The sequence below is a fragment of the Narcine bancroftii genome, chromosome 4 (genome assembly GCF_036971445.1).
Source record: "Narcine bancroftii isolate sNarBan1 chromosome 4, sNarBan1.hap1, whole genome shotgun sequence".
Taxonomy (NCBI): domain Eukaryota; kingdom Metazoa; phylum Chordata; class Chondrichthyes; order Torpediniformes; family Narcinidae; genus Narcine; species Narcine bancroftii.
This window is the reverse complement of record NC_091472.1, coordinates 312484161-312498210: the sequence shown is the minus strand read 5'-3', so window position 1 is coordinate 312498210 and position 14050 is coordinate 312484161. Positions and strand designations below refer to the sequence as shown.

Sequence of the window (14050 nt, the reverse complement as noted above, 5' to 3'; positions counted from 1 at the left end):
AAAAGTTGATACGAATCTTTATATACAACTCTGCCTTCAATGCTCATCAACAATCTCCAAACCCTTGGACTCTGCACCCAGCTCTTCCACTGGACCTTTGACTTCCTCATCAGAAGACCATGGTCAGTATGAAATGGAAACATCGACTTCTCCTCACTGAGGATCAAGGAGATGTGCTTAGCCCACTGCTTTACTCACTCTACACCCATGACTGTGTAGGTAGTCTACAAATTTGCTGATGGCACCGCGGTTGTAAAGGTAAAGGTCCCATTATCATCATGTAATTCTACATTTAGAATGTAATGTACATGAAATTCTTTAACTTCTGTCCACCGTAAGGAAGTCAGAGAGTCACCATTTTGTCCAAAGCCCCTCATAGAAATGAGGCCCCAGCGAGGTATGAACTCACAACCCCTGGTTTATAAGACCAGTGCTCTCACCACGGAGCTGTCAGAGCCTCAGAATCACAGACAGCAACGAGGAAGCATACAGGAGGGAGATGGATCAACTAGTTGAGTGGTGCCACATCAACAACCTTGCACAACCAAGATTGTGGACTTCAGGAGCAAATCAGGATAACAGGAACCAGTTCTCACTAAGGCACCAGCAGTGGAGAGGGTCAAGAACTTCAAATTCCTGCGCGTCAACATCTCTGGGGATCTGTCCTGGAGCCTCCATGCCAATGCAATCACGACGAAGGCTCGCCAGCGGCTTTACTTCATGAGGAGTTTGAGAAGATTTGGCAGGTCACTAAAGACTTGCGAACATTTCTATAGGTGTACCATGGAGAGCGTTCTGTCTGGTTGCATCACTGTCTGGAATGGAAGTGCCAATGTACAGGACAGAAAAAAATCTCCAGAGAGTAGTGAACTTGGGCACCAGTCTTCACTCCATCAAGGCCACCTACATCAGGTGGTCTCCTAGGAAAAGATCGTCTTTCATCTCGTACCCCCACCCCCCCAGGCCATGCCCTCTTCACACTGCTGCCATCAAGGGTGAAGACGAGTACCCAGCGGTATAAGGACAGCTTCTTCAGTCCACCATCAGATTCCTGAAGGAACAATAATCCACAGACACTTCATCCTATTTACGTGCACTATTTATTTCTGTTTCAAATGTAATTTATAGCAGTCCTTGCACCTGTGATGCTGCCACAAAACAACAAATTTGATTGAAGAGTTCATGACAATAAGTTTTTATTCTGATTCTTGAATTCCAAGTGAACACAACAGGCCCTTTCAAACTGCCAAGTAAAATGGGGTTAACTGGGCAATTTTCCTGGTTAGCGCCCCAGTTATGCGGCCGTTAGAAAGGGTCCAACCCTATCAACCCCGTCAGCACCTGACTGGGTCCATGACCTACCTCAGAGGTCATCAGGGAACCCAGTTAAACTTACCTAGGTCGTGTCCACAGGTGTTTTGAACAGAAAAATGGCCAACCCGCTTATTCCGGTGGCGTCAGCGCTTGAGTGCGTGCATCATCGGGCAGCCAGCATCCAAGCATCGGCAGTACTTCCGGTGAGTATGTGACATGTAGGGGTAGTAACCCCCTTCAATCGCCGGCTTGGCAATTTAATTGGTCGCTCCCCCTGTGATTTGATAGATATTTTTCCCCCACTAATCACACCCGGATCCCAGGAGGGCCGCCCAGGTGCTGCAGTTTGAAAAGGGCTAATGAATTATCTCCTACAACCCTCCAGGGAAGAAAACGGCAAAGATTCACTTCCTCCTGGTCCCTCTCAGTCCTAATTTATCGAATCTTATTCTGAGGTCAGTGTTGGGGCTGCGCAATTGCTCAGCAAAAGGAGGTGTAAGGCGCCCCTTCTGTCCAATAGCTGACAGGACACCTTGGGAAAGGCGTAGGACCCTGTTTAGCCTCCCAATCAGGATCATGTGAAGCCATGGATTGCAGGTGGTGGATGGATTTAGAAGCAAATTCTACAAATTGGAATTTATGGCTGTAAAACCAAAAACGCTGGGCAGATGAAACTTCTGACCAACGGCCAGGGTGGTCCGTCCAGTATGGACACCGCCACTGAAGAAGGCAACAGAAAACCCACTTCAGTGTTTTTCCCTTGTATAATCACGAACTCAACACTGGTCTCAGCTCAAAGATGGAGCCTTCACCGGAGGAGGCAACAACTGCAATTGTGATTGTGACGGATGGAAAGATGTGATTGCCCATGCTGGATGGCAAGGCACCTGAACTTTCTTCTGAGACCGTGACCTGGTTTGTGACTGCTCAGCCAGGGAAAATATCATCCCCCTCCCCCCACCACCCTCACCCCCGCATTGAACTTCTCAAGTTCTTTAAGGATTGCGCGAGTTTCAGTGAGCTCCCTCTCGTTCAACGAATATAGCTCAGAACATAATGCAGACTCCCCCCCCCCCCCCCCACACCCCTCCCCGTGAAGAGGGGCTCAGGCCCAAAATGTCGGTAATATACCTTTGCCTCCTGCGGACGCTGCAAGACCAGTTGAGATCCTCCAGCATTTCTGTGTGTTTTTACTGCAATCACAGCATCTACAGACTTTTGTGTTTCACTCCCAGATGAACTCCACATCAGTGCATTCAAACTACCCTTGTTCAGTACTGTTTAATCGTAGAACAGCACACCATGGGCCCTTTGGACCTTGATGTTGCTCCCAGCTAGATATTCCTACCCAAAAAATTAGCCCTTTCTCCCCCGTAACCCTCTATTTATCTTCCATCCATGTGCCTTGCTAAGAATATCTTACCCTAACCTAAACCCTAACATTTCAGTCTCCACTACCATCTCTAGCAAGGCTTTCCTTGCTGTGTGAAACACTTACCCCTTTTGTCTCCTTTAAACTTTCCTCCCATCATTTCGTTCCGATGTCCTCTGGGTGTTTGCTACTCTCGGCCTGGGTAAGAAAGTGCTGGCTGTCCACCTTTCTCAGAACCTTGCAGACTTTCGATAAGTCTCATCTTTCCTTGCTTCATGAAGTCCCAACTCTGCTAACCTTGCCACTTAAGATATTTTTCAATCCGGGCAACATCCTGGTAAGTACCTACTTACATATAGCACGGTAACAGCCCATCTTGGCCCACAAGTCCGTGCCGCCCAATTTACACCCCATTAACCTACACCCCAATTCTCCTCTGCACCCTCGACATAGCTTCCACATTCTTCCTACAATGAGGTGACCAGAACCGGACACAATATCCTAAGAGTGGTCTCACCAGAGATTTGTTGAATTGCAACATGACTTATCGATTTAATTTTTTTACAGCAGGCCATTTCGGGCCATGGGGCCGTGCTGCCCAATCACATCTGATTGGCCTACAGCCCTTGGTGTGTTTTTGATGGTGGGAGGAAACTGAGGAAAACCCACGCAGACATGGGGAGAACGTACAAACAGGCAGCATGGGAATCGAACCCCAGTCCCAATTGCTGGCCCTCTAAAGGCATGGCACTAACTGGTACGCCAACTGTGCCACACTTGAACTCAATCCCCTGACTAATGAGGCCCAGCGTTCCAGAGGTCTTGTTACCTATCCTATCAACCTGAGTGGCAACCTTGAGAGATGATTAGATTTGGACCCCAAGGTCCCTCTGTCCTTCCACACTGATTTTATTGTGATCCTTTAATCTGTAAAGTGCGCTCTTTAGAGATAACCTTCTAATCAACTCACAGAAGAACCCTTCTCATTGCACCAGGTATGGTGTGACAAATAAACTTAAAATCTTAAAAGAAAGCTGAGCAATACAGTCCCCATCTAGGCAATATTTCCTTGTATGGCAAATCTACTGGAATGAGTCCCGTGAAACTCCACTGAGTTCCCTTTCAGGCAAGTACATCCCAGGTAAGAAAGAGATCAAAATATTCTTACCAAGGCCCTGAATAATTACATGAATGAAGTGAATGGTCAGTCATTTCCCCAGGGTAGAATATATTTGGATCAGAGTTCAAGGTGAGAGGGGAGAGACTTACAAACTCGTCCACATCCCAGTGAAGCCCCTAACACTCTTGCCTCACTGACAACCTGGTCTCAATAATAGCCATACACAAGAGTTGCCCTCAGTACAAGGTGACGGAAGCTGGGAGATTTTTTTGAGTCACAGAGAACGTGTCTTATGAAGCAAGGTTGACAGAGCCGAGGATTTAGTCTTTGGAGTGATGAAGGATGAACAGTGACTTTATAGAGGTGAATAAGATCATGAGGGGCTCGGATAGAGCAGACAGCCAGCACCTTATTCCTGTACACAGTAACAAGTATCAAAGGACATCTGTTTAAGCTAAGTGGAGGAACATTTAAGGGAGATGTCATTTAAATTTATAAAGTTATTTTTTTAAACTCAGATATAGAGCACAGTAACGGGCCATTTTGGCCCATAAGCCCATTCTGCCCAAATACACACAATTAACCTACACCCCTGGTACGTTTTGAACAGTGGCAGGAAACCGGAACCCCTGGAGTAAACCCAGGCAGGCATGGGGAGAACATACAAACTCTCTTTACACGGGAATTAGTCGGTTATCGTTATCCCAGCTGCAACAGGTTCAGAATGTGGCAGCCAGGTGAGAAAAGGGACCAGATCCCCCCTATTCTCCCCTCCCTCCACTGGCTGCCAGTATGACTCAGGATAGATTTTAAAGTTCTCCAGTTTGTTTACAAAGTCTTCAATGGACTAGCCCCCTCCGACATCACCGACCTCCTAACGCCCTACTCCACCTTAAGACCCCTCAGATCGACCAATTTAGGGGGCTTGGCTGTTCCGCGTTCAAATCACAAATTCAGGGGAGATCGCGCCTTCGGGATAGCGGCTCCCAAACTGTGGAACAATATTCCTCCCTCCAGAAAATCAGCCCCTTCTTTTAACTCCGTTAAATCCAGGCTGAAGTTGCATTTTTATTTGCAAGCGTTTGGAGGCAATTGTTGATTGTTGTAGGTACAATTCTGAACCTCGGGGACCCGTTTTATACTGCACTTTAAATAGCTGCTTAAATTAAGAAGTAATTTATGATCTGTACAGCACTTTAAATGTACTATATACATAAAATAAAATGAACACTGGCAGCGTGGGATTCGAACCCCAGTCCCAGTCGCTGGCACTCTAACAGCGTTGCACTAACCACCATGCAGCCCTATGCTTTATACTCAGAGAGGTAGGCACTGGGTGAGGTGGTGGTGAAGGATGAGAGAATGGAGACATTCAAAGGACCCTTAGATAGGTAAGTGGACGTAAGAAAAATAGATTAGTTTAGGTTTACATAGGTCGGCACAACATCATGGGCTGAAGGGCCTGTACTGCGCCTTATATTCCATCCCGGTCTCTGAGCCTGCTTTGCATCAATCACATTACATAAGAGGAACTTGGGGAAAAAATTCACCTGAGACAGTGTTATCGAGGAGAAAAGCCAGGATCCCTCCTTGAATCACCGATGACATCAGCAGGGCCAGAAGGAGAAGATCCAGACTGGCGAAGCCTGCAAGAAATAGAAAGGGGGAAAGTCACATCACTGATTTACATGGAGCCAGAGAAACACTTGGCACATCAGGTCACCCAGCACAGGAACAGGCCCTTCTGCCCATCGTGGACCATTTCAACTTTATAATAATCTGGCTGCACATATACACTTGAGCAGCATGGTTAGTGCAATGCCTTTACAGCGCCAGTGACCCGAGTTCGAATCCCATGCTGGCTGGAAGGAGTTTGTATGTTCTCCCTGTGTTTCGTCCCACCCTTCAAAATGTACTGGGTTGTAGGCTAATGGGATGTAAATTGAGTGGCACAGGCTCAAGGGCCAAAAGTGCCTGTTACCAAGCTGTACGTCTACATTTAAATTTATATACCACCAAACAATGTTTCACCGAACCATAGTGCGCTTGCGTGCGCGCATGCATGCACGTGCGCACACACACACACACACACACACACACACACACACACACACACACACACACACACACAAATCACATACAGAATATACATACAGATATAACTTAAAATAAATACATATTGAGATTGTTTACTCGGTTACAGGACACAGCTGAGGGAAGAAGCTGTTTCCCAGCCTGGCAGTCCTGATTTCGATGCATATGGACCTCCTTCCAGATGGTGGTGGGTCAAAGAGACTGTGTGCTGGATGGAAAGTGTGTTCTATAATTCTTCAGCCTGATTTAAGCAACGTCCCCGCTAAATGTTGTCAGTGAGAGGAAAGGGAGACTCCAGTGACCCTCTTGGCCATTTTAATGATCGTCTGCATTGACATCTGGCCTGGTGCTTCACAGCTACTGCACCACACGATGATGTAGCCCCCCTCTCAATTATGATCCTGTAAAAGGTTGTCAAGATCCGGGCCAGCAGCCTTTCTCTTCTCAGCCTTCTGGAGAAGCATTGGTGCTGCTGTGCCTTCCTGACTGTGGGTCCAGGATAAGTCCCCCCCAAGGAACTTGGTTCTCTCCAACGCGGAACCATTGACGTAGTGGAGAATGATCGACCTTCATCCTACTGATGTCTACAATCATCTTCTTTGTCTTATCCATGTTGAGACAGTTTGCCACTTCATGATTCTGTTGGAACTGGCATTACTGTTGTGAGTCGCCAGCGCAAACAGTAGCGGGCTGAGCGCACATCCACTGCTCAGAGCCACGGGACAGGAGATTTTGCTACCAACCTGGATGGACTGTGGTCTTACTGCCTAGACGGCCGATCTCAATTCACCCAGAGTAGATGATTCTAGAACTAAAGGCGTATGTTTAAGGAGAGATGGGAGAGAGTTAAGAAGGACCTGAGAGGCAACTTTCTTCGTGTCTGAAACGAATTGCCAGAGGTGGGAGGAGATGCAAGTGCAATTTCGATGTTCAAATGAAGAATGGACAAATTAGCGGCTAAGAAGGGCTTATGGATCAAATGCAGGTCAAATGCACTGGCCCAGAATGCCAATTTAGTCGGCATGGATGTGTTGGCCCAAATGGCCTGTTCCATTCTGCTTGAGTCTATGACACTTGAACTGCAGTCGCCTCGCTGGGGAACGTCGGACCTGTATAAAAGGGACGGACTCCACTTGAACTGGAGGGGGACCAATATCCTGGCAAGCAGATTTGCTAGAGCTGTGGGGGAGGGTTTAAATTAGTTTGGCAGGGCAGTTGGGGAACAGAGTTCGCGAGCAGTGTCTAGGGTGCATGGCCACCTAGTAAGAATGATAAAGATAACAAAGGAAGGATGGAGGTTAAGGTAAAAGGTAGAAAAGGGAATATATGTGATGTCTAGGGTGCATGGCCACCTAGTAAGAATGATAAAGATAACAAAGGAAGGATGGAGGTTAAGGTAAAAGGTAGAAAAGGGAATATATGTGATGTCTAGGGTGCATGGCCACCTAGTAAGAATGATAAAGATAACAAAGGAAGGATGGAGGTTAAGGTAAAAGGTAGAAAAGGGAATATATGTGATGTCTAGGGTGCATGGCCACCTAGTAAGAATGATAAAGATAACAAAGGAAGGATGGAGGTTAAGGTAAAAGGTAGAAAAGGGAATATATGTGATGTCTAGGGTGCATGGCCACCTAGTAAGAATGATAAAGATAACAAAGGAAGGATGGAGGTTAAGGTAAAAGGTAGAAAAGGGAATATATGTGATGTCTAGGGTGCATGGCCACCTAGTAAGAATGATAAAGATAACAAAGGAAGGATGGAGGTTAAGGTAAAAGGTAGAAAAGGGAATATATGTGAGGGTCATTCTCTGAAATGCATGTACTTTAATGCTAGAAGCATAGTGAACAAGGTAGATGAGCTTAGAGCATGGATTGGCACTTGGAATCATGATGTGGTGGAAATTGGTGAGATCTGGTTACATTTGGAATCATGATGTGGTGGCAACCTGGTTACAGGAGGGTCAGGACTGGCAACTAAATATTCCAGAATACAAATGTTTTAGATGTGATAGAACAGGGGGTAAAAAATGGGAAGAAGTTGCTCTGCTTGTTAAGGAAGACATTACTGCCGTGAGGTGGCAGGATGGTCTGGAGGGATCATCCAGTGAGGCTGTTTGGGTGGAATTGAGAGGTGGAGGAGGCATGAGGGCACAAATTAGAGTGTATTATAGACCACCAAATGGGCCAAGAAAATTGGAAGAACAAATTTGTAAGGAGATAGCATATATGTGTAATAAACATAAGGTAGTGATCATGGGAGATTTTAACTTCCCTCACATTGATTGGGATACCCATACAGTAAGAGGGCTGAATGGGCTAGAGTTTGTCAAATTTGTGCAAGATAATTTTCTTAATCAATATGTAGAGGAACGGACTTGGGACGGTGTAATACTGGATCTCCTGTTAGGGAATGAGATAGGTCAGGTGTCTGAGGTTAATGTTGGAGAACAAATTGGGTCTAGTGATCACAACTCTATTAGTTTTAGGGTAATTTTAGGAAGAGCAAAGAAGGGCCTCAAGTTGAAGTTCTGGATTGGAGAAAAGCAAATTTTGAAGGAATGAGAATGGCTTTGGGGAGTATTGAGTGGGACATGATTTTTTTTCAGGAAAGGATGAAAATGAAAAATGGAGAACATTCAAAGAAGAAATTTTGAGAGTACAGAGTAGATATGTCCCAGTGAGGATCAAAGGAAAGGCTGGAAGTCATAAGGAGGCTTGGTTTTCGAGGAATATTGGAAATTTGGTTAGGAGAAAAAGGGAGGTGTACAAGAGGTATAAAGAGCAGGGAGCTGAGAGTTTGAAGGAGGACTACAAGGAGTGTAGAAAAAATCTTAACAGAGTAAAAATAAATCCAAAGGGTTTCTATAGGTACATGAAAAGTAAAAGATTAGTGAGGGATAAAATTTGACCCCTTGTAGATAGTGAGGGTAGGCTATGTGAGGTCAGAGGAAATGGGGGAAATTTTAAATGATTTCTTTTCCTCAGTATTCACTAGGGAAAAAAATATTGTACCAGTTGAAGTAAAGAAAAATAGTGGGGAGATCATGAATCATATAAGGATAACCGAGGAGGTAGTGATGGCTGTGTTAAAAAAGATAAAGGTGGACAAATCTCCGGGTCCAGACAAAGTTTCCCAAGGATACTCAGGGAGGCTAGTGTACAGATAGTGGGGCCATTAACAGAGATATTTAGGATGTCACTGGTCACGGGGGTAGTGCCTGAGGATTGGGGGGTAGCTCATGTGGTTCCGCTGTTTACGAAAGGGTCCAAATGTAAACCTGGAAATTATAGACCTGTGAATCTGACGTCTATGGTGGGTAAGTTGATGGAAAGTGTTCTGAGGGATGGTATTTACAAATATTTGGAAGAACAGGGATTGATAGGTAATAGTCAGCATGGTTTTGTCAGGGGTAGATCATGCTTAACAAACCTTATAGAGTTTTTCGAGGGGGTTACAAAAAAGATTGACGAAGGGAAGGCTGTGGATGTTGTCTATTTAGACTTTAGTAAAGCTTTTGACAAAGTTCCCCACAGGAGGTTAGGTAAAAAGGTGGAGGCATTAGGTATAAATAAGGAGGTAGTGAAATGGATTCAGCAATGGTTGGATGGGAGGTGTCAGAGAGTAGTGGTAGAAAATTGTTTGTCCAGTTGGAGGCCGGTGACTAGTGGAGTTCCTCAGGGATCGGTCCTGGGTTCACTATTGTTTGTTATATATATTAACGATCTGGAAGAAGGGGTGGTGAATTGGATAAGTAAGTTTGCAGATGATACAAAGATTGGTGGTGTTGTGGACAGTGAGGAAGATTACCATAGCTTAAAAAGAGATATAGGAAAGCTAGAAGAGTGGGCTGAGAAATGGCTGATGGAATTTAATACGGATAAGTGTGAAGTGTTGCATTTTGGAAAGGCAAATCTAAATAGGTCATATACATTGAATGGTAGACAATTGAGGAGTGCAGAGCAACAAAGGGATTTAGGAGTGATGGTAAATAGTACCCTCAAGGCTGATACTCAGGTAGATGGTGTGGTGAAGAAGGCATTTGGAATGTTGGCCTTCATAAATCGGAGTATTGAATTCAAGAGTAGGGAGGTTATGATGAAATTGTACAAGGCATTGGTGAGGCCAAATTTGGAGTACTGTGTACAGTTTTGGTCACCAACTTATAGAAAAGATATAAACAAAATAGAGAGAGTGCAGAGAAGGTTCACGAGAATGTTGACAGGATGTCAGGGTTTGAGTTACAGAGAAAGGTTGAGCAGCCTGGGGCTTTTTTCTCTGGAGCGTAGAAGATTGAGGGGGGACTTGATGGAGGTGTTCAAGATTTTAAAAGGGACAGAGAGAGTCAACGCGTATAGGCTTTTTCAATTAAGAGTGGGGGAGATTCAAACCAGAGGCCATGGTTTGAGATAGCAGGGGGAAAATTATAAGGGGAACATGAGGGGAAATTTCTTTTTTTAAATTTTTTTATTTTTCACACTATGAACCATACTGACCAAAATACAGACAGACATTTTTCTCTTGAATATATACAGTGTCATTTTCTCCCCTTTTCCCCCTCCATTCCCTCCCTCCCTCACCCCCCCTCCCCATTTATTCAAAGTTCAATCTATATGATACATTAAACCCATTAAACAATGTCGTAATTTAATAAAAAAAAACAAGAAATTTGTGTCATCTACTTTTACACACTGGGTCAGTTCATTTTGTTGCCTCCTCCTTCTGTCATTTTTGGGGGTGGAGGTCCGCGGTAGGCCCTCTCTATTGTGTTTCATGTACGGTTCCCATATTTGTTCGAATACTGTGATGTTATTTGTTAAATTATATGTTATTTTTTTCCAATGGAATACATTTATTCATTTCTATGTACGATTGCTGTATTCTCAGGTTCTCTTCTGATTTCCAGGTTGACATTTATACATTTTTTTGCTACAGCTAAGACTATCATAATAAATCTTTTTTTGTGTTTCATCCAAATTGAGGCCAAGTTCTTTACTTCTTATATTACTTAGAGGAAATATCTCTGGATTTTTTGGTTTGTTGCTTTTTGTGATTTTATTTAAAACCTGGTTTAGATCTTCCCAAAATTTTTTCACTTTCTCACATGCCCAAATTGCATGTCCTGTTGTTCCCATTTCCTTCTTACAGCGAAGACATCTGATACTGTTGGGACCCATTTATTTAACTTTTGGGGTGTGATATATAGCCTGTGTAACCAATTATATTGTATCATACGTAACCTCGTGTTTATCATATTTCTCAGTTCCGGAGCATAACTTTTCCCATGTTTCCTTCTTTATCTTTATGTTTAGATCTTGTTTCCATTTTTGTTTGGGTTTACAGCTTGTTTCCTCGTTCTCTTTCTCTTGCAGTTTGATGAACATGTTTGTTATAAATCTTTTAATTATCATTGTGTCTGTAATCACATATTCAAAGCTGCTTCCTTCTGGTAACCTCAGCCTGCTTCCCAATTTGTCCTTCAAGTAGGTTTTCAGTTGGTGGTATGCAAACATTGTATCGTGAGTTATACCATATTTGTACTTCATTTGTTCAAAAGATAATAAATTATTTCCCAAAAAACAATTTTCTATTCTTTTGATCTCTTTTCTCTCCCATTCTCTAAAGGAAAGATTATCTATTGTGAAACGGATTATTTGATTTTGCGTCAATAATAATTTTTGTAGTTGGTAATTTATTTTTTTCCTTTCTACATGAATCTTCTTCCAAATGTTGAGCAGATGGTGCAGTACTGGTGAATTCCTATGTTGCACCAACTTTTCATCCCACTTATATAGTATATGTTCAGGTACCTTCTCCCCTATTTTATCTAGTTCTAATCTGGTCCAATCTGGTTTTTCCCTTGTTTGATAAAATAGATATCTTAATTGTGCTGCTCTATAATAATTCTTAAAGTTTGGTAGCTGTAAGCCTCCTTGTTTGTACCATTCTGTTAATTTATCTAGCGCTATCCTCAGTTTCCCCCATTTCCATAAGAATTTCCTTATTATTTTCTCTTATATTATATTATTATTAATTCCTCCTCTCCTGGAAGTAATGAACCAGATTGAAAAAAGCACAAAATATGCCAGATTCATGCAAAACAGCAATAATTACAGTAATACCAAAGACGGGGAAAGATCCACTAACACCAGCATCGTATAGACCAATATCTCTACTTAACACAGATTATAAAATAATAGCTAAACTATTAGCAAACAGACTGTGTACCAAAAATAGTAAAACTAGATCAAACTGGATTTATTAAAAAAAGACGAACAACGGACAATATCTGTAAGTTCATTAACTTAATCCATGCAGTAAAAGGAAACAAAACTCCAACAGTGGCAGTTGCTTTAGACGCAGAGAAAACCTTTGACAGAGTAGAATGGAATTATTTATTCACTATAAAAATTCAACCTACCAGAGAAATAAATTAATTGGATTAAAGCATTATATAATGGACCATTGGCAAAGGTGACAGTAAATGGATATATATCAAACCAATTTAAATTAAGCAGATCAACAAGGCAGGGATGTCCACTATCTCCCTTACTGTTCACGTTAGCTATAGAACCACTAGCGGAACTGATAAGAACAGAAAATAAAATAAGAGGGATAAAAATAAAAGAGAAGGAATATAAAATCAGTCTATTTGCAGATGACGTCATAATATACTTAACAGAACCAGAAATATCAATAAAAGAATTACATAAGAAATTGAAGGAATATGGAGAAGTGTCGAGGTACAAGATCAACGCAAGTAAAAGTGAAGTGATGCCAATGAATAATGCGCATTTCACAAAGTTTAAGAAAGAATCACCATTTAGATGGCAAACACAAGCAATCCGATACCTAGGTATACAACTAGATAATAATCTCGGTCATCTATACAAACTAAATTATCAGTCATTAATGAAGAAATTACAAGATGATTTAGAGCACTGGAAAGACTTACTGATAGGAAGGATAAACTGTATTAAAATGAACATCTTCCCAAGGATACAATACATATTTCAATCATTACCAATTCACCTAACAGAGAAATTCTTCAAGGAGAGGAGAAATTTCTTCACGCAAAGGATGGTTGGGATGTGGAATAAGCTTCCGGAAAAGGTGGTTGAAGCAGGGTCGTTATTTACATTTAAGGAAAGACTGGGTAATTACATGGAGGGGAGAGGATTGGAGGGGTATGGACCAGGTGCTGGTCAGTGGGACTAGGAGGGTGGGGATTTGTTCCAGCATGGACTAGTAGGGCCAAATTGGCCTGTTCTGTGCTGTATATGGTTATAAGGGCTCACATCGGAGGATCTTGAATGCAGTGAGAATCAGACTCAGAATTTATGGTCATGAACATATCACAAAATTTGTTGTTTTGTGGCAACATCACAGGGTGCCAATATTGGTATAAATTTACATTTTAAAATTCAATAGAGAATAGATAAGATATAATTAAGATTCCCTTATAGGGAACAAAAAGGATTGGACACTCAGGTATTTTCATCTTATTCTGTGATATGATTCAACAGGGAATCTATATTTTATCTATTTTCTATTCAACGTTAATTTTGGCTACATCATGAGGAATGGATTATAATCGTAGAATTCGATGTTCTGAATGGGATCGGTTAAGTAAATAATTATATTTAAACTTCTGATTTACAATTTTCGTGTGATATACACATGATATGATTTGATTTATGTTATTAATTAGAAGACCATGTGCAAAGGGTTTCTATTAATGAAAAATATTTTAAAAAGCAAAGTAATAATATGTAATTAAGAGAAAGCGAGGCAGGTTCTGTGGTTCATGGTCTGTTCGGGAATCTGGTGGCGGAGGGGAAGACGCTGTCCTTGCACCATTGGGTGCTTGACTTCAAGCTCCTGTACCTCCTTCCTGATGGTAGCAGCGAGAAGAGGGCCTGGCCTGGGTGGTGAGGGTCCTTGAGCATTGAAGCTGCTTTCTTAAGACACCGCTTCTTGTAGATCTCCTCTGATGCTCGTGATGGCACCGGCCCAGTTCGCAACTCTCTGCAGGTTTTTTTTCTTGTCCTGTGCATTGGCCCCTCCACACCAGACTGGGATGCAACCAGTCAGAATGCTCTCCACGGTCCACCTGTCGAAGTCTGCAAGAATCTTTGATGACATGCCAAATC

General features: G+C 42.7%; 1 protein-coding gene across 1 annotated transcript in view; it reads right to left on the bottom strand.

Annotated features, from left to right (window-relative positions):
- slc23a3 (solute carrier family 23 member 3) overlaps nucleotides 1-14050 on the bottom strand; it is a 100718-nt gene that overhangs the window by 30146 nt on the left and 56522 nt on the right. The window contains exon 11 of the mRNA XM_069930556.1: nucleotides 5357-5452. Within this exon, the coding sequence (XP_069786657.1) occupies nucleotides 5357-5452 (96 nt within the window). The remainder of the gene's footprint in view (nucleotides 1-5356; nucleotides 5453-14050) is intronic.